General features: G+C 36.7%; 2 protein-coding genes across 3 annotated transcripts in view; one reads left to right on the top strand and one right to left on the bottom strand.

Annotated features, from left to right (window-relative positions):
* Positions 1-13,711, top strand: part of col4a4 (collagen, type IV, alpha 4) — an 83,010-nt gene extending 69,299 nt beyond the window's left edge. Inside the window, 4 exon segments of the mRNA XM_058744969.1 lie at positions 282-398; positions 605-784; positions 1,718-2,004; positions 10,717-13,711. Coding sequence (XP_058600952.1) covers positions 282-398; positions 605-784; positions 1,718-2,004; positions 10,717-10,974 — 842 coding nt within the window. The 3' untranslated portion in view covers positions 10,975-13,711.
* Positions 13,712-14,358: 647 nt separating this feature from the next.
* Positions 14,359-20,889, bottom strand: rhbdd1 (rhomboid domain containing 1). Of its 2 annotated transcripts, XR_009266100.1 has the most exons (9): positions 19,716-20,889; positions 18,802-18,954; positions 18,354-18,633; positions 17,769-17,901; positions 17,563-17,651; positions 15,985-16,041; positions 15,582-15,782; positions 15,028-15,471; positions 14,359-14,940 (listed from the first exon to the last, which is right to left on the bottom strand). XR_009266100.1 is itself a non-coding variant. In XM_058744976.1 (8 exons), the coding sequence occupies exons 1-8, from the start codon at positions 19,716-19,718 to the stop codon at positions 14,840-14,842; spliced, it is 1,017 nt and encodes a 338-aa protein (XP_058600959.1). In that variant the 5' UTR covers positions 19,719-20,873; the 3' UTR covers positions 14,359-14,839. The 2 variants fall into 2 exon arrangements, 1 of the variants encoding a protein (XP_058600959.1); XM_058744976.1 differs by lacking the exon at positions 15,028-15,471 and having other exon boundaries at positions 19,716-20,873.
* Positions 20,890-20,901: the final 12 nt, after the last annotated feature.

Raw genomic sequence — 20,901 nt, 5'->3', positions numbered from 1 at the left:
CCACCTTAGTTGAATAAAAACCCAAAATGTAGTTTTTTGTTATTATATTGAACTGAAAGCCAGTTTATGCAAAGTGTAGGCTACGTTGCACACATTAAATTTTATGTAAATCATCCATGCTAACACACACGTTTTCTATTTGAATTTTGTTTTTTCATTTGAAAGTAGACATTTCACTCTCTATAGATATATTTTTCAAAGACGGAAGTTTCTCGCTCAGAGACCTAAAGAGCACCCTGTTTGCTTTAAAGCGCAACGTTTCGTTGTTATTCTGAGTGTAGGTATAAAGGGACAAAAAGGAGATATTGGATTCTCTGGACGTCCTGGGACAGAAGGACCAGTCGGACAACCTGGAAGCCCTGGAGAGAGCGGCGAAAAAGGAGAAAGGGGCTCTCAGGGTATGTTTGTGCGTATTGTTAAAAATTACAGTAATTATTGTTTCAACTAAGCCTGACACTGTTGTATCCTCTTTCTTCCTGCCATCGTTCATCCAATACTTTTGCATTCATTCATTTAGCAGATGTTTTTATCTAGAGTGACTCATGTCGACCCATTCATTAACCCAACCATTTGTCCATACATTTCTTTTCTTTTTCCATCCTAGGACCCCCAGGACAAGATGGTGATCAGGGTCCTCCTGGACCATTTTCCTCCGGCTTCCTTTTGGTGAAGCACAGCCAGTCTGATGTTGTGCCCACTTGTCCTGAGGGCTTAACAGAGTTATGGAAAGGCTACAGCCTACTATATCTGGAGGGTCAAGAGAGAGCGCACACACAAGACCTGGGTATGTTCACACTCAAATCATTGAAATACTATAGTTTTTTTTTAATCCTCTTTTTTTTTTTTTTCTTTTTTTTTTTTTTCCATAACTTTAGTTAATGTTTTAGTAGTTTTGCTGTTGGCTTTTTTTAGTCACTTATTTTTTTTAACAGTATGTATAGTTTTTTATTAATTTTATTTTAAATTTAGGTTTTTAAGTGCATTAAGTTAAACTAAATGAAAATGAGATATGTTGCTTTGGAAACTAATAAAAATCAACTAGTGAATTTTTATTTTTATTTCAGTTAATGTTTATTTCAAGTAATGAAAATGTTTTTTTTTTTTTTTTTTTTTTATGAAACAATATTATATTATGTTGTTGTTTTTTATATTTTGAAATAGTTTTTATTTTGTATTTTCCATATTATTATTATTTTATTTTTTATTTTTGGTTAAAGTTTTAGTAATTTTGTTGTGTGCTTTTCTCATTTTTATTAGTTTTTGTTTTATTTAATATATTTTTATTATATTTTAGTGCATCAAGTTAAACTAAATGAAAATGAGAAATGATACTTTGGCAGCTAGCTGAAATAAAATAAGTTTTCAATTTTTATATTTAATTTTATTTTTAGTTGATCAGTATTGTATTTTAAATAATGACCATGTTTTTGAGATACTATTATTATTATTTTTTGTGTGTTTTCTATTTTAATTTTAAAGCTTTAGTGTTTTTTTTGTGTGTTTGTCATTTTTATTATTTTTTTTTTATTAGTTTTCTGTATAGTTTTTATAAATTTTTATTTCAGTTTTCATTTTAATGCTGCTTTTGCAACTAGCTGAAATAAAATTATATATTTTTTCAGTTAACGTTAAGAGTTTCAGTGAAAAGTTTTTTTGGTTAATTATAAGAACAGTGATAACAACAACGTTCAAACTTATTTTTGTGTGTTTTCACCAGGCCAGGCAGGTTCATGTTTGCGTATGTTCAGCACCATGCCATTCTCCTGCTGTAATATGGATAGCTGTGATTATGCCAGTCGCAATGACAAATCCTATTGGCTGTCTACAAATGCCCCAATTCCCATGAATTCTATTCTGAGGGGGATGGAAATTCAACCACACATCAGCAGATGTGTGGTGTGTGAGGCGTCATCGCCAGCCATGACATTACACAGTCAAGACGGGATTATACCAAGCTGTCCATCTAATTGGAGAAGACTCTGGTTTGGATATTCATTCCTTATGGTAAGGGAAGTATGACTATGTTCCAAGCCCTAGTAAGCTGCCTAGACATTTAGATGTGTTCCTACTGCGTAGGAAATGGAAATGTCACACAAATAATATATTTAAATAAAGAAAATATTTTTTATTACTAATAAAATATATATTTATATACTTAGACATTTAAACATGAACCATTCCAGTCTGAACCAGTATATGTTACCAACGTGCTAGTGTCAATTTCAGTCAGAATAAGCTATAAGCATTAGTCTATGTATACTGCCTTTCAAATGATTTTTTTAAAGAAATCAATACTTTAAGATGCATCACTGTTTCCACATAAATTTTAAACACATTAATATTTTCAACAGAGCTATATGATATAATATCTAGTGTTAATTTAGTTTCACTGAAGTACTATTGTTTTTTTTAATCTTTTGAATTAATTTTTATTAATTTTCTTTTTTTTTTTTTGTCGTTTTTATTATTATTCAAAAATGTATGTATAGTTTTTATTAATTTATTTCCCTTTTTAATTTAATTTATTTTAGTGCATTAGGTTAAGTTAAATAAAAATGAGAAATGCTTTTGGCTAGATTTTAACTAGTGAAATCAACTAGTGGACATTTTATATTTCATTTTATTTTAGTTAATGTTTCAAATAATGAATGTGTTTTTTTTGTTTTGGTTTTTTTTTAGATTAATTCTGAGACTATTATTTTGAATTAGTTTTTATTTTGTATTTCCCATTTAATTTCAAAAGATTTTCCAAAGAAATTAATACTTTAAGATACATTAAATTGATTAATCATTTTATAAAAGTTTTTTTTAATCAAATAATATCCCTGAAGTCTTAAAGGGATACTCCACCCCAAAATTAAAATTTTGTCATTTACGTGTTGCGTCATCTGAGGTGTGCTCTGCTAGTGAACTCATGAACGCGCTTGCAGGAAATGTCACGGAGGAGCAGAAAAAGTTGAACAAAGTCGATATTTTGGGGTTTTTTTGCGCACAAAAAGTGTTTTCGTCGCATCATAAAATTCAGATTGCACGTCTGATGGCAGATGGACTGCTTTGACAACATCTTTCATACTTTTATGAACCTTGACAGTGCAATTTACTATGCAGTCAATGGGACAGTCACAAGCCTCCCGGTTTTCATCTAAAATATCTTAAATTGTGTTCCGAAGACCAATGTGATAGCAATCCATCCAATCTGTGATTTCTGTTGCCTCTCCTAAGTGTGTGAGCGTGTATTGAACTCAAATAACATCCAAAGTCCAGTAATTTCCTTTTCTGCAAGTTTAATAACAAAAAATAACTGGAAATGTTACACGGTCAAAAAACTGTAGCGCTCCATTCTTGCATGAACAAATTCTAACGGTCCTTGCCGGAAATGACATCAGCATCATTTTCAATCTTTATATGAAACATATTAAATTATTTAAATGCAATTATTTAACAGTTACTTAATTCAAGCAATAACTTATTTTACATCTATATAAATAAACAAATACTTAAATGGCTCTTACACATCCGGCCCCTAATTGGTTGGGCAGATGACAAACCAATTATCATTGATATATTCATATATTAAGAGCCGTTAAAACTTTAACATTTTAAATACGAAATGGCAACTTAGTTCTTTCACATTTCCTTTGTCTTTCTTTCTTGAAGATTCTTAGTTATTCTGCATACTTAAATTGCCTCCTGAATTAAACACAATTTGTTTACAGGTCTCTCTAATATATTTGTCTTGGTTTGTAGTTTCACTCGGCGTACAGCTCCACTGGAGTCTGGCAAGGTTTCTATTACTCTTCCCATTATCCATGAATTACGTGGGGAAGAACTGTCCACCACCAACACCACATCGCCTGGCTCAAAGTTCCTTTTAGGTCTTACCCATTTACTGCGCTCTTGTAGAATGGGTAGGTACTCGTGAGTCCATCTTCTCCAAAACAAATCAGCAAGATATTGGACTTGTTTCCAGCGTTTTCTTGCATATTGATCCTCTTTTTTGAAGAGACCTGGTGGTAAGTTGGGTTGAGTTTTCAACAACAGTAAATGGTTAGGCGTCAGTGGCTCAAGGTCATTCGGATTGTCTGATGCACTAGTTATTGGTCTGTTGTTAATGATGCTTTCCACCTCGCACATGATGGTGTGAAGACTGTCATCGTTGATTGACTGTTCTTTTAAGAGAGCACCAAGTATCCTCCTTACTGTACGGATTTGACGCTCCCAAACTCCACCCTGATGGGAAGCGGCTGGACTATTGAAAATCCATTTAATGCCTTTCTGCAGCATGGCATTTTCAATTTTGCTGTGGTTCAGGTTGCTCAGTGCTTCTCGCAACTCTCTTTCAGCGCCAACAAAATTTGTGCCATTGTCTGAGCGCATGACTGACACCTGTCCTCTTCTACTTATAAATCGCCTCAAAGCGTTTATGCACGAGTCAGTGTCCAAACTATCAGCTACCTCAATGTGCACTGCTCTAATTGTTAGGCAAGTGAACAACACTCCATAACTTTTCACAGTACTCCGGCCCCGCTTAACATCAAAGGGTCCGAAGTAATCGACACCCACGTTTGTAAATGGGGGTTTATCAGGTAGCAAGCGGTCTTCTGGCAGGCATGCCATTTTTTGCTCTCCAACTCTTCCATTGAGTCTGCGACAAACTGAGCACTTGTATATCAGCTTCCGAATAGCTGTGTTGGCTTGTGGGATCCAGAATTTTTGTCTAAGCTTAGATAACAGGTAGTTTCGACCACAATGCCCATATCTTTGATGAATGTCACTTAGAATGAGAGTGGAAATTCTGGAGTGCTTAGAAAGAATCACGGGATGTTTAGATTCTTCTGGCATGGCCGCCTTGTTGAGCCTACCACCCACTCTTAATATTCCATCCTGAAGCACAGGGTCAAGCTTGTACAGTTGACTTCTTTTCTTAACAGGAACATTCTTTCTCAAAGCCTCAATTTCTTCTGAGAAGTGCTGTTTCTGACTGTACTGAATGAGTTGAATTTCTGCTTGAATTAGGTCTTCCAGGCTCAATGGTTTTCCTCTCACTGTTGATCTGTATTTTTGCATTTGATCCTGTAGAAAGGCTGCTTGTTTTTCTGGGTCTTTCTCTGATAGTGCAATGGATGATTGGAGTTGTTTCCTTGCTTTGCATAATCGCAACAGTATTTCTTTGAACCTTAGCATCCACGCTGTTGCCCTTTTCAACTGAAACCAGCCTGAGTAATAATCAGTTAACTTTCTCATAATGCCACTGCTTTCACTGACATTGAGAACATTGACTTTGATTTCATTTGTTCTGGAACTTGACTCATTTGATCTGGTCTTTGTGGCCATTCTTCTTCTGGTTTCAACAAAAAGTTAGGCCCTTTCATCCATGTTTCTGCTTGCACAAAATCTTTTGCTTTAAGACCTCTAGTAGCTTGATCTGCAGGATTCTGTGATGACTTGACAAACCTCCACTGCAATGGAGTAGTAGCATCTCGTATTTGTGAAACCCTGTTTGCTACAAAGGTTTTGAAGCGAGCACCCTCATTACCAATGTAGTTGAGCACTGTAGTGCTGTCTGTCCAGAAAACAGACTGCCGTAGTGGGATTTGAAGTTCTTGTCTTAGAACTTTATCCATTTTGACGGCTACTGCTGCTGCTGTCAATTCGAGTCTGGGAATTGTGATTTGTTTGAGTGGGCTAACTCTTGACTTCCCCATTAACAAAGAACAATGTTTCTGATTTAGTTCATTTGTCAGTATCAGATAAGTTGCTGTGCCGTAAGCGCTCTCGCTGGCATCAGAGAAATGATGCAGCTGTGCCTCTGTTGTGTTTCCGAACTTCTCTGGTTTTACGCACCTTTGGATTTTGAAGTCTGAGAGGTGATTTAAATCCTCTAGCCATCTAACCCACTGATCAGCACGCTTGCCATCAATCTCTTCATCCCATCCGTATCCTTGTTTACACATATCCCTTAAGAGGAGTTTGACTGGTAGGATGAGCGGCACCAGAAAGCCAAGAGGGTCGTAGATTGAATTGACGACAGAAAGAATACCTCTTCTGCTCAATGGCTTCTCCTTTACCTGGATGTTGTAAGTGAAGGTGTCATTTTCTGTGCACCACTGCATGCCGAGTGCTCTCTCGATGGGCAGAGAATCCTGATCCAAGTCGAGGTATTTTATTCCACTAGCCCTGTGATCCGCTGGGATAGACAATAATACTTTTCTACTGTTGCTTACCCACTTTGTTAAGCAGAAACCTCCTTCAGAACACAAGTCTCTAAGGTCCTTAACTAAGTTGATAGCTTATTTTTCCATGCACACTGATCTCAAACAGTCGTCTACATAAAAATTGTACAGAACTGTTTCAACAGCCTTTTGAGATGCTACATCTTTTCTGTCCTCTGCTGTCTTTCTCAGTGCGTAAGAGGCGCAGCTAGGTGATGATGTGGCCCCGAACAAGTGCACCATCATTTTGTACTCCTCTATAGGTGCATTCAAATTGCCACCTGGCCACCAAAGAAAGCGAAGCAGATCTGCATCCTCTTCAGGAACCCTCACCTGATAGAACATCGACTCCACGTCTGCCATTATGGCTATCGGTTCTTCTCTAAATCTGGTGAGCACACCAATGAGTGTATTTGTGAGGTTCGGACCTTGTAGCAATTGGCTGTTTAGAGACATGCCTTGAAAGGAAGCAGTACAGTCAAAGACCACTCGAATTTTCTTTTTCTTGGGGTGGTACACCCCATGGTGTGGTATGTACCATACTCTGTTGTCATTGCGATCAAGCTGTTCTGTGGGAACTTTAACTGCATATCCTTTCTCTATAATACTCTTCATGAAGTCACTGTAGTCTTCAAGCAAACTTGAGTTCCTTTGAAGCTTCCTTTTCAGGTTAGCTGCACGCAGTTCAGCAACAGATCGATTGTTTGGCATTTTTGCTGATTCGTTTCTCAAAGGCAATTTCAATTGTCAATGACCATTCTCAAACTTCGTATTTTCCTGCACTGACCTCAAGAACTGTTTGTCCTCCTTTGACATTTCTTCTTTTTCTTCATAGTGGCGTTCAGGAAAGTCTGAGTTATACTGTTGAATCAACAATTGCTCTATTTCCACCACTGAGAGACGATTAACTGTATGATGCAGCACTTTAGACCTTTCTGCAGTGTTGCTTTCTTTCTTAATGGTTCCACTCACCACCCAACCCAGTGCATTCTTCACGGCATATGGTCCATCTTGTTGGCTATTTATGATGTGCCACGGCTCCATTGTCTTTGGATTGTTGGCTCCAATTAGAAGATCCACATTTGCATTAATGCTAGGTATGCTCACTTCCCTCAAGTAGGGCCATTTGCTGATATCTTCTTGTTTAGGAATGTTCTCGTTTTGAACAGGAATGCTGCAGTGTGTAAAGACTTTAGGAAGCTCAAAGTACTCTGTGTCTTCCAGCGCACACACCTCCAGGTCTGTAAGGATAAAACTGCTTACTAGCTTCTGCTCTCCTGGCTTATCTTGACACATAGTTCTCAGGAGAATCTGAGTTGGCTTCCCTTTCAGGTTCAGTTTCTTTCGCAGCTCTTCAGTACAAAAAGTAGCTGTACTTCCTGCGTCCAGGAAAGCATATGTCTCCACATATCTGTCGCTTTTACCTGACTTGACTTTTACTGGCACTATTGACAACAAACAGTTATCTCCTGCAGAATCTGAGAAGTTGCTTGATTGATGGTTAAGAGAGACCTGGCCACAAGATATCTTTTTGTCTGATGATTCAACATCTTTTGTACCTTTGTGGTCCTCCATATTGTGTAGAATGTCTGGGTGTTTTTGGGAGCATTCCTTACATTCCATTCTCTTTTTACACATCTTGCTAAGATGGCCTTTAGTTAAGCATCCAAAGCATAAGCCCTTGGACTTCAGGAGCTCCACACGTACCCTTATGCGGCTGCTCTTTGATTTCACTGCATGACTCGAGAGCATGACCTTTGGAGCAAAACATACATGGTTTCTCAAAGGCGTTGATGATCTTGGATGGACTGACCTGTTTTCTTGACACATCCGGTGGCCTTCTTTCTTCCATGCAAATGTTGGTTGCAAAGCTGCTCTTACTTATTCCTTTCTTAGGATACTTCTCTTTCTGGTTCTCCTTCACTGCTACAACATTGCGGTTGTCCAGTATGTCTCCAAAGAGTGGGTCCATGGCCACTTTTGCTTGACGATCAATAAAGTCAACTAAGTGAGTAAATCTGGCTCTTACTCCTTGTCGTTCTTTGATGTCAAAAGCTTCTGATCGCCACCTTTCTTTCATTTTGTATGGCAACTTTGAGATTACAGCTCTCATATTGGTAGGATTGTCCATTTCCTCCATAGACTCTCCATCTTCCAATGTATTACGACAACCAATCAGGAACAGAGAATATGCACTCAAGGCTTTACCATCATCAGACTTGATCTGAGGCCACTTTAAAGCTTTATCGATATAAGCCCTTGCTATGATCAGCTCATCTCCATAATGCCTTTGGAGAAGTCGTTTTGCTTCTTTGAAACCTCTGCTTGACGGCATGTATTCACAGCTCCTGACGAGCTCTTGTGGTTCTCCTGCAGTGTATTGCTCTAGATAATATAGCTTGTCCTTTTCATTGTCTGTTTTACGTTCAATGGTATGCTCAAAGGACCTGATGAAGGATTTGTAGGTTAACGGATCCCCAGTAAACACTTCGATGTCTTTACAAGGAAGATGAATTTGTTGTTGCTGTTTCACAAGCAATTCCGTCAAGTCATGTTGTTTCTGCATAACCTGAATAATGCTGTCGTTTGCTTGACGATTAGCACTGTGGCCAGTGTCTTCTGATGTGCCTAATTGTGGTGCTGCAAGTGACACTGGATTCGAGATGGCCTTTGTTCTACTTTTCACCACAGCTGAATGACAAGGTGAATAGTCTATTTGCTCTGTTTTCAGTTCTGATTGCTTCAGATGGATTCCTTTTCTTTGCTTAGATTGTACGCTGCTTCTGCCATCCTCTGAATGCTCATACTCTTTTAGTACCTTTAACTTAGCATTACTTTCTGCAAGCGCTGTTTCAATTTCAAGTTCCTCCATTTTTGCTCTGAGCTGCATCTTTTCAATCTCAAGTTGTTGTTTTTTCTTTAAAGCTGCTGCTCTTGCTAGCAAAGCTGCACGTTTTGATTCTTCTCGTGCACATGCAGACAATACTGAGGAGGAAATTTACCCACTGTCAATATCCGAATCACGCTTCTGTTTTGATTCACTTCTTTTCACAGATATCTGCGAGGCACTGTCTTGAGGAGTAACATCATCCTCCATCTCAACATTGTCATTTTGGCCTTTATCACCAACAGCAGTCATCCAATCTTTAGTTTTCTTTATAAAAAGTCTCAAGGAATCCATTTTAGGTTCAAACCAATTAGTTTGATCTGCAGTCTTTTCATCTTCATGCAGAAGATCTTTAACTTGCACATTTAAATCAGTGAACTCCGTTATCAACTGTGCAAATTCAAATTGCATCAGATCTTGTACATTCTGTAGATTTCCATCGTCAATCATTAACCCTTCAATGGTTTTGATCTTACTGGTAAGAGCAGATAATTTCGCTCTTCTCAAACTAATGCGTCTGTGAAGTTGTTCTTCTAATGCTCTTTCAGTGGGTTTACACACTCTCTTGTGTTCAAAAACTGCAACGGCATCCTCTCCTCCCTCAGCCATCATAATTCCACCAATGCACAAACTGCTTGCAGACGTTTAAAAGTACACGTAATACTTTTCTGCATCAAACGTATGCATTTCAGCTTCTTCAAACATGCACTGAATCATCTTATCGCCGATTCAAAGTCCGTTACCTTGTTCGCAGAACAGAACTTCATGAGCGGCGACGTTCTTCTTTGTGACGCAGTTTTTAATCCACCGGAGAATAAAGCAATGTCCGCTATTTATAATCCGCGATCATTAAACGTTTCCGTGTTCATTCACAGACGATCCTCTGTCGGTGATGTCCTTGTCACAAGCGCTGCATCCACGCACTTTTAGTTTCACTTTCCATCTCTTCAGAGCTAGTTTTTTTGACTAAACACTGTGATAGCAATCCATCCAATCTGTGATTTCTGTTGCCTCTCCTAAGTGTGTGAGCGTGTATTGAACTCAAATAACATCCAAAGTCCAGTAATTTCCTTTTCTGCAAGTTTAATAACAAAAAATAACTGGAAATGTTACACGGTCAAAAAACTGTAGCACTCCATTCTTGCATGAACAAATTCTAACGGTCCTTGCCGGAAATGACATCAGCATCATTTTCAATCTTTATATGAAACATATTAAATTATTTAAATGCAATTATTTAACAGTTACTTAATTCAAGCAATAACTTATTTTACATCTATATAAATAAACAAATACTTAAATGGCTCTTACAACGAACAAAGCTTTTACGGGTTTGGAACGACATGGGGGTAAGTGATTAATGACACAATTTTCATTTTGGGGTGGAGTAACCCTTTAATAATACTGAATTCAGCTTTGCATCACAGAAATAAATTACATCTGTTAATATATTAAAATAGAAAACAGTTATTTTAAATTGTAAAAATATTTCACAATATTGCAGTTTTTACTGTATATTTGATCAAATAAATACAGCCTTGGTGAGCAAAAGAGACTTCTCTATAGTCTATACATTTTGAACAAATCACATGATGCATCTTCATTTCTTTGTTCCAGCATACAGGATCAGGGGACGAGGGAGGTGGACAGTCTCTGACATCGACAGGAAGCTGTTTGCAGGACTTCCGCAGTCAGCCGTTCGTGGAGTGCCAAGGTTCGTATGGCACGTGCCAGTATTCCCCCACCTTCTTCAGTTTCTGGCTGACTAGAGCGAACATGCAGCACTTTGACTCGGTTCCTCTCAGTACTGTGCTCAACGGACAGAACCAGCGCGACGGCATCAGCTCATGCAGCGTCTGCATGAAGAACAACTGACACACGTCACTAGTGTTTTCTTAAAAAAACTGCACTGAGAATGCACATCAATAGTGGAAGTGATTGACATGCTTTTGGTCACTTTTTTTGGAGAAGATAAAAAGGACATAATTTGTGACCTTTTTGTTGAACTGCAGGCTGTGAACTTTTTACTTCACTGGATTCGTTCTCGCATAGCTCAGTCTAACATGACTTCCTTTGTCTTCTCGTTTGTATTACATTTTGGTGCTAGCAAAATCCAAGACCATTTGCACAAATACCTATATACCAATGTTCATTTTCTCCCTAGTATCAGCAAGTATTGTGTTTGTGCACATCAAAACATTATCAACGCAATATTATATTGGTATTACCATTATTAGTATGCCATTTTTAACCAAAACGTATCATGAATACTGAACCTTGAGAACAAATGATCTCGCATGATCCAGTGAAATCAAATAGGAATGTCTGGTAGCGGCAGATAGCTAAATTGCTATTGCTGTGGCAGGTAGGTAGAGGGTTTATTTTCTGTATAGAAATCAACAAATGACTGTTTTTTCCAAAGTTTTCTACACTTTGATTTTAAACCAAGTATTGTGCGGAATTGAGATCCAGTCACATTTATCGTTATTTGGTGAATTTTTGTGGGTGGAATCCAGTCGTTTCAATAGAAATCCAAGCTATTTCACTTAAAGGTGAGATTTTACTACGCAGGTTTCGCAACTGGTTCACTACACTATTAACAATGGACTTTTTTGCCTGTGAAATATTACCGCAATTTTGCTAATGTGACAACATCTTTACTGTTTATTGCTCTTTAACTGAACTAAGAAATTAGAGAAAACCAAGACACTATTTTTTAGCTGTTGATTTGTAAAATGATTAGGAAGATTTAGTCATTTGAGAGACGCATCTCAAGCGACATTCAAGTCATGTTATCAGTAGTATGCCCCTTATGAAAATTAACCGTGGTTTTACTACAAATAAAACCAAAAAAACATGGTTATATTGTAGTTACACTACTCTGAGCTCATGATGAAAACATACCTGTGGGAACTTTTTTGCGAAATGCGTAGAACCATGTACGTTTCGTGACCCATTCGATATGAAATGTCCACTGAGTCCCCGGAACTGATGAACGTAAATATGGTACGTTTTATGACGTTGGTTTTTTACGTGTTTTTACCACAGTTCTGATTTGAAATGTCTGTTGAGTGGTGCCATGACCTTTTAAAATAACGTACCATCTGCACTACACCTAATTTAACCTACCCGATAGTGTGACATAAAAACGCAATCTCAAGGATGCCGTTTTAGCTTGTTTTTCGATATGTCATCCATGAGCTCTTTCATTGTGAGTCATGTTTTTCATGGGATTCGTGACCGAGCAAGCTTATGTATGGAAATCAAAACATACAGTATGGAGCTGTAATCATAACTGTGTACGAAAACGATTACAAGTGTTTGCTATTTTACCGCCTCTAGTGTTCACTTCTGTTGGAAACTGCAGTGATATGTACTTATTGGTTCCCACAGTTACGTTTTCGTCATGAGATCAGGTAGCTAACAACAAATTAACCCAGGTTTTGCTACACTAAACATAGTTAAACCATGGTATTTGTAGAAATGGAAATAAATCTGGGGGGAAAAAACATGGTTACTACAATTCTACTATAATAAAACCTCAGTTAATTTACGTAAGGGGAAAATTTGCCTTGCTAATGCTATGCTCTGCCGGTTGAACTACAGCAACTAGCTCGCTAGCTGTTTTTAGTCAACAAGCTTATGAAACAACTTTGAATTCTACAACTTGAACCAACAAACATTTTAGTGTTGTCTTGGGTTTCCAGAGGAAATGTATCTCCATGTGGCAAAAACTAGCATTAGCAGGTCAATATGGCTGTTAATGTGAAAGGTAGGAGGATATAAGACTTCAGTCAGTAGTTAGATGTTAAAACATCCCCTCATTTCATTGTTTTCTAAACATACACAGTTTCTAATAGACCCTTCTGGCCACAAGGCACATCTTAAAAGTACTGTTTTATATTAAAAAAAAAGAAGTAATTTTTGTGTCTTCTGGTGTTCGTGAAAGGACCGCTGCCATTCAACTTCCCATTTATCATTACTGGACACTTGCAAGACTTTCCTGTTTAGTTTTTTATATATATTTTCCCACTAACACAAGCCATTAAATGAAACTAACACCTTCAGTATTTTACAGTCCACATAAGGGGTCCTAAGCAGTTTTTGTTCTGAACATGATATATTCTTCTGTATGTACATATGATTGCACTGTTGACAGAACAGCTTTGCTTTATATTTTTACTAAATGTCAAGAGTATTTATTTAGCTAGAGATATTTTGGTGCTATTTTGGATGGAAATGAAAAACTTAACAGTGAATGAAAAATGTGTTCCCTTTTAAAAGAAGTGATTATTTTTGTCTGATTTTGTGGTTAGGAATGCAATTCGCTGTTTGTTTGGGGACATTTTGATGTCTTGAGTACTGTTCTGTTACACCTGAGCATGGGTGCACACCTAAGGACAACACAAATTGTTAAAACTCTTTTCCCAAGAAGTTTGATCTTGTTCTGTGTCACATGCATTTTTACATTTAACAATCAGGTTCAACTCTTACTGTGTATTAAATGTCTAATAAATTGTGATTATTTGTATAACATGCAATACCTTGGTAAAAAGAATATATATATAAACTCACCGAACTGAGACATCTAATAAAGTTTCACATCACTACATTTATTGTTTTTACACTTCTTTTATACATTATTTTTGAGTTTTAGGAGACACTCTGTACTAAGCACACTCACTATTGGTGCATTCTTCCCATTAATAAAACCTGTATATTCATTTTTTTTTTTTTACTCCATATAATTCAAACTAACACTTTTTACAAAGAGAACATCAGCATTCCAAAAAAAAACTTTTTGTGGACTTCATAAAAAAATATATAATAAATACACTACCATTAAAAAGTTTGGGGTAAGATTAATTTTGTTTTATTTTGCTGAAATCACTTTCTTTTTGTGGATTCTTGGATAAATAAAAAGTTCAAAATACCAGCATATTTGGAATAAAAATATTTTGTAGCATTGTAAGTATCTGTACTGTCAATTTTGCTCAGTTTAATGCATTCTTGCTAAATAAAAGTTTTCATTTCTTTAAAAATTGAATAGTAGTGCATTGTATATGTACTATGAAAATGGAGTGTTATGCATCTAAATATAGTCTCTCTTACACAGTGATTTGAATAAAACTGAATTTAATTATATATTTGTAATTATTAATCTGAATTATTCCAATTTTTACTTTTACTACATTTTTTTTTATTTACCATATGAAGAGAGCGTGTCTTGGAACCAATGTAAAACCAGCTACAACATACCAGAATAAGAATGATTTATTGTTTATTTACAAAAATATACTTTCTTAAGAAACAAAGTATAAGTTACTTAGGAAGAAATGTTGTTTGGAAATAATCAAGTGCTATAAGCTTGAGAGAGTTTACATACATTTAGTAAGACTTATTGGCACACTGACAAAATCATCTTACTGTACATTAAACATACTGCAAAAGGCACGCTCATCCACAACCATGTCATGAATGTTCACCTCATTAAATGTTCAACCTTTAGATCAGCATTTAGAGCCAAAACAAATGTGCATACAAACTTTTTGCAGTTAGAAATACAGACAAAGGCCTTTGAAACCTCCTACTGATAACATTATAAAAGCTATTCAATGACACAACCAGTCAGCAGTGGAGGAATCTTCTCCGCTAGCTCTGAACTGTTGTTAGTGTTGTCTTTGATGTAAACAATCTACTACTAGTACTATTATCATTATGTGTCATGTTCTCCAATTGTTCAGCTGTTAAACCTCTGAAGCCGTCGCCAGCGGATCTCTTCAGGAGTTGGGTTTGAGTGAGCATAAGTGCCATGTGATGATCTAGCCTGCGTAAAACCACCTACAAAACCAAATAACAATGTTACACATTGTAACTGCAAGTACTGTAAAGAATTACAGGATAGTTCTCCCGAGAAGATTTACTCACTCTCAGGCCAACCAAGATGTAGATCAGTTTCATTCTTTATCGGAACAGATTTGGAGAAATGTAGCATTACACTTGCTCACTAATGGATCCTCTGCAGTGAATGGGTGCCGTCCAATGAGTCCAAACGGCTAATAAAAAAAAAATCACAATAATCTACAAGTATCCCACATGACTCCAGTCCATCAATTAACATCTTGTGAAGCGAAAAGCTGTGTGTTTGTAAAAAAAGTCATGTGGATTGCTTGTGAATTATCGTGATGTTTTATCAACTGTTTGGACTCTCATTCTGATGGCACACTTAGTGAGCAAGTGATGGAATGCTAATATAATAATGCTTTCTCCAAATCTGTTCCCATGAAGACACAAACTCATCTACAGTGCCGATCCTAGACTTCAAGAAATGTTGTTCATATTTTCCGTACAAATATTTGTTGCCGTTTTGTTCTAGATATATATAACAAAATGAAAAATTACAAATATAATACTTTTCTTTACAAAATTGTTTATGATAAAGCATTTTTAAAAGTATCAACTGGCCATTTTGACCACCTGACCTCTGGTGTTCAGGCTGGCCCTGACAGCTGCCTCATACTGCTCATCTTCTGACAGTCCTGCTGTATAGGGATGCTGGGGTGGTGCAGAGGGCCTGTGTGTGTCATACTGCTGCCTGTAGGGGGCGCCATAGTGCCTGGGATTAAACGACTGCTGTCCATACTGGGAGTTTGGTGGATACGGCATGCCATATCCACTGTATCCTGTGAACACAGACATACAAATAATGGATCCTGAGGACGTCAACAGAGCAATGCTACAATGGTCTAGTTAACAATCCCGAAATCATTTAATCTTTATTGGTTCTCAAAATCAGAGCTATTTTTAGGATGTAGTGATTCAAATCAAGATTGCAATCTTTATAACTAAATCAATATTTCCTTATAGCACAAAAAGAGCTTTTACCTGTTGAATTGTAGTATGTTCGCTGCCCTCCATATTGTCCATTAGATGTCACAAAGCCTGAAATGACAGTCATGGCTGTTTATGTGGCTGGATGCATTACTTGCTGAATTAAAAGTTTGTGGTTGGTAAGGTTTTTAATGTTTTTGAAAATCTCTTATTCTCCTATTTTAATTTTAAAAAGTAATTTATTCCTGTGATGCAAAGCTGAATTTTCAGCATAATTACTCCAGTCTTCAGTGTCACATGTTCCTTCAGAAATTATTTTAATATGCTGATTTGCTGCTTAAGAAACATTTCTTATTAATGTAGAAAACAGTTAATGTTTTTGTAGAAACTGTGACTCTGAAAGCCCAGAAGAACAACATTTACTTGAAACAAAAATATTTTGTAACATAAATATCGTTACTGTTACTTTTGATCAATTTAATGCATCCATGCTGAATAAAAACATTAAAGCTGCAGTCCGTAAGTTTTGCCTATTTGTCGTCATCTCTGTTTGAAAACGTGGAATTGCAGCTTTTAGCGGACTTATCTTGCTTGCGTGGGTTGTGAGTCGGCATGGCTCCAGCGCGGGTGAATCTAATGTTTTGAGGTGAATGTGTGGCTGTCAGTCACGCACCGGTGTGGATTTTTACTGTACTTCACAATCACAGATTCTAGCCTATGTCTTGGAATATATGACCCAAATAAGAATTTTCACTGTATATTGCCATCTGAACGAGTAAGTAACAAGTCTGCCACGTTTGTTCTGACCAACTGAGGAAAAAAGCATTACCATAAATCACACTATCAATGGTGATTTAATCTGAAGATCAGTTAGCTCATATCACATCAAACCATGCAAAGTATTATTATTGTTATACTTTATTCTCAAATTATTAATGTTAACAACATCAGCATTGCGTGACTATGAGTATAGTGTGTATTGACATGTAGATTTCAATTTCTGTACAGTCTAATATATAATTGTCATACCATTCGAATTTCATGAATGGATTTCATGAATTTCAAGAAATTATTTTAACCCAAAAGGCAAACTGCTCCTTTCTAACTGGTTTTCTTTAAAATACAAATATTGTATAATCCCAGGCTATCTGTAATCAGAAGCATATTTAAAACTGGAATATAATTTCATTTCATTCACATGTGTTACAGTAACACATAATCCTTTCTGGATTACAATCCGCCATCAAAATGATACATTTAATTATTCTAGCTGCTGTGAGAAAAGGCTATAAATGATCCGCCACCTGCAGGATCCTCACATGCGATAGCCTTCTAGCCGGGACAACTTCTTTATGTTTACAGACGTGACGTAATGACGCAGTGCCATGCTCGAATTTCCCGCGAAAACCTACCCGTACCACTCAAATTAGAAAACATTATTATAAGCTAACTGTTGTGAATCGATAGTTTGAACACTGGCTGGTTATGTACTTGCTCAAATATTGATTTCGGATCATTTTTAACCAAAAAAAGTTACGGACTGCAGCTATTATTTCCTTTAAAAAAATATGCTGAACTGAAACTATTGAATGGTAGTGTATACACATAATAACAGTGAAAATGTTGTGTTACCTGCACAGGTCTTCATGAGGCTCTTTAGTGGTCCAGTCGTGTAGAGCAGACCGACCAGGATCCCAGCCAAGTGTCCGACAAATGAAGTCCTGCAAAGACATGTTTGTGAATGTGTGCTGATACAAGCTGTGAATCAGATACAAATCAAAACATGTTTATAAAAAAAACCTTTACTCCAGCATCTTTGAAATGTGTTTCATGCCTACCCAGGGTTCATGATATGGATGAGGACCAACTCTACCCAGCAGGCATAGCGATTGGCTACAGGCAGCCCCATGATGTATGTGGCCCCTCCTGGATGATAATGATTATTCACCACCTTCAGCCCAAACAGAACACCTGAAACGAATCACAAACAGATTATTTCTTAGTAGAAAAATATAACAATGACATATGAATCAATTGATTTCTGTTGTCTACTCCTTTTTATTCTTCCCACCAACTGCATGTACTGTTCAGTATTAATGTTTTAGTAAAAGATACATCTACACTACCATTTCAAAGTAAGTAAAGTAATTTTTTTTTTATTGAGGAAGGATATATTAAATGGATCAAAAGTGACAGTAAAGACATTTATAATGTTACAAAAATGTCATTTCAAATAAATGCTGTTCTTTCATTAAAAAAACAACATTTTGATAATATCAAAATAATCATGTGACACTGAAAACTGGAGCAATGGCTGCTGAAAATTCAGTTTTGCTATCACAGGAATAAATTACATTTAAAAATATATTAAAATAGAAAACAATTCATTTAAAGCATGTGCAATCCATCCTGATCCAACACACCTGAGAAGCCCACTGCACACTGTAAACTATATGAAGAGTCGTCTGTCATGTGTGTCAGTCCTGTCTCCAGGAGCAGGTAGACCAATCCGGTGAGCAGAGAGAAGACAGAGAGCAGGTACGCAAACCAGGCACCTCCCAGTTTCCTCTCCAGTTTGATGCCCTTCCAAAGGAGCGAGGCCATGTTGAAGTACAAGTGCATGTCGTCAGCATGGTGAAACGGTGACAGCAGCAGACGAGTCCAGTCTTTGTACAAGTACGCCTCTCGAACACTCAAACATGTCTGAGAAACAGAAACATACAAAAAAAAAATGTTAAGTACTTGTGCAACTTAAAACTTTTTCAATACATTTTCTAATAAAATATTGCTGGCATAATAGCTGGCAAATTTTCTTCATTGAATCGCTACTGGCAGATGTGACCTTTTTGGTGTTGAAGTTATAACATGTACCTGTAGGAGGGGTTTTGCAGGAAACAGGAACAAATAAACATTCAGGCCTAGCGTTGCAAGAGTGACAGGTGGGATGTTGTCAATTCCCAGCTGGAAAACCTGAGAAGCCAGCAGGAGCAGGCCGAGATTGGATCCCCTCTGCCTGTTACGCATCTGAAACACATACAGCAGATTATTAGCATCTAAAATACACAACCACATCCTCAAACACAGAGAACCAGTGTTATATTTGTATAAAAGTTTGTTTATATTACTTGACAGACTGCTGTTTGCTCATAAACATTTTAGAATCATTCCAGTTACAGTTCATACACATCTGTCTACAGAGCATGGAACATCATTTAGCATGATTGGCATCTGGCCAGCCAATTGCAGGTAGTATTGGGGCGGGGCATTTCCATTCTTGAAAGCATCTGATTGGACTAAAACTAGTACAGGATGAGTCATTAATATTTTTCGTCTATTTCCGATGAGATTTTAAAAGCGTAGGCACTGTATTTGCAATTTGTTTTTGCAATAGTTAGCATTAAAGCTAACGCACACAGACATCGTTTTTATTTCATACGGTAATTAAATGTAGTTGTGTATATCATGTAAATTCATAACTGTCAAATTTGGGTGTTATAGTATAGCAAGAATTGTTTTGTTTCATTTGGTAATAAAACTGTCATGCATGGATGGTAAGTGGCACACACACAAGAAACTTTAAGTTGCATATTACCAAAACGAGAAATCTATTGCTTTCTTTAAATAAAGAATCTATTACCAGCAACTGTCAACTTAAGAGAATACTCTGGGCAATATCAGGCAGGCACTCTATATGCCATAAAAGCTCTATTATTACTTTGAAGTGTAAATGTACGTAACTAGGCTAACGTACATAAACAATTACTGTGTAGGATCAAATCACTTACCATAATATCTGAATGACAGCTCCTGTTTGGAAGGCTTGAAGTTCCTACACTTGGTTTGGATGTTGAGTTGTGAGTAAAAGGGGTGTTCCCGAATCCTAATATTAGCTATCAACAGTAGGACACGTCAGATTTTACTTTCATTTCACCATGTTTCGTCAGGTGGTAAACACGGAAGTGATGCAACGGGACTATTGGGCGCGTGAACTCATCGCTCCTGGCGTTTGTAGTTTTTTCTAGAAGCAAAGAACTACTCTTTGGTAGAAGTGAACTGTCTGAACTTTGCTGAAAGTTTTACTGGTTTCCACGAATACGGTACACAGTGCCCTGTGACTAATGCACAAGAGACAAATCCTATGTTTTGTTGTGAAACCTATAAGATGTTTGATAAACCATTATTTAACATAAAATTAAACTAGAATGTAGTGTATAGCTATTTTAACACACCAACGGCATATTCCAAAGCGATATGTATGGCAAGTAAAATGACCAAGATAATGCTTTAGCTTAGGATAAAACAATAAACACAATTTTGTACCGTATTCACAGAAATTGATTATTACATTTCAGTTTCTATAATGTTATTACAGCTGTACTCAAGCAGTAGGCTAATGAATACAGCAATTTATGGAAGAAAGTCAATTACAAAAAAATAATAATAACTGCAGGAGTAAAAATACAAGAGACAAAGAGTAACAAAAACATATCGTTAGCTGTTTTCATGTGATGAAACGTATTTTGCCTGCAGATGGCAGTATTGCTCAATGAATAAAGAGATAGGTACGGCATTGACAGACTTTCATTGTGCATTTGCTGGTTTATAATACTTTCAGTTAGATGTGAAAATGTCTTTACAGTGCATTTAATCTGATTTTATGGTTTATTAACAAAGTGACTGCGTTTGTAAGTGAGCATTTGACTGAACAGTTCAGTATGAACTGAATTACAAATGCTGACTGCCATTTTTTCCTTAATCCCTATTCTTTTTACAAAATCCATTTTCATAGATATTGTAATGTTATTGTCAGAGATATCATAGGGAAGAAAACATAAGGAATATATACAGTTCTATTATTGGATTTTGGATCCTACTAAAGTTTGGAAACAAGCTTAAATGTTCTTAATATATCAAGGAAAAATCCTACTATTTAGGAAATGCCTATGTGCATTTAGCTTATATATGGATCTC

This window comes from Onychostoma macrolepis, chromosome 15 (assembly GCF_012432095.1).
Source record: "Onychostoma macrolepis isolate SWU-2019 chromosome 15, ASM1243209v1, whole genome shotgun sequence".
NCBI lineage: Eukaryota > Metazoa > Chordata > Actinopteri > Cypriniformes > Cyprinidae > Onychostoma > Onychostoma macrolepis.
Note: the sequence above shows the minus strand (reverse complement) of the source record. Positions and strands in the feature narration are given on the sequence as shown.

Bases quoted from the DNA above. Each gene is read 5' to 3' on its own strand.
- rhbdd1 (XM_058744976.1), bottom strand. The intron at 16,042-17,562 runs GTAACACAACAT...CTGTCATTTCAG, and splicing joins CCTCATGAAGACCTGTGCAG to GCTTTGTGACATCTAATGGA. The intron at 14,941-15,581 runs GTCAGGTGGTCA...TTGGTTTTGTAG, and splicing joins GGCCAGCCTGAACACCAGAG to GTGGTTTTACGCAGGCTAGA.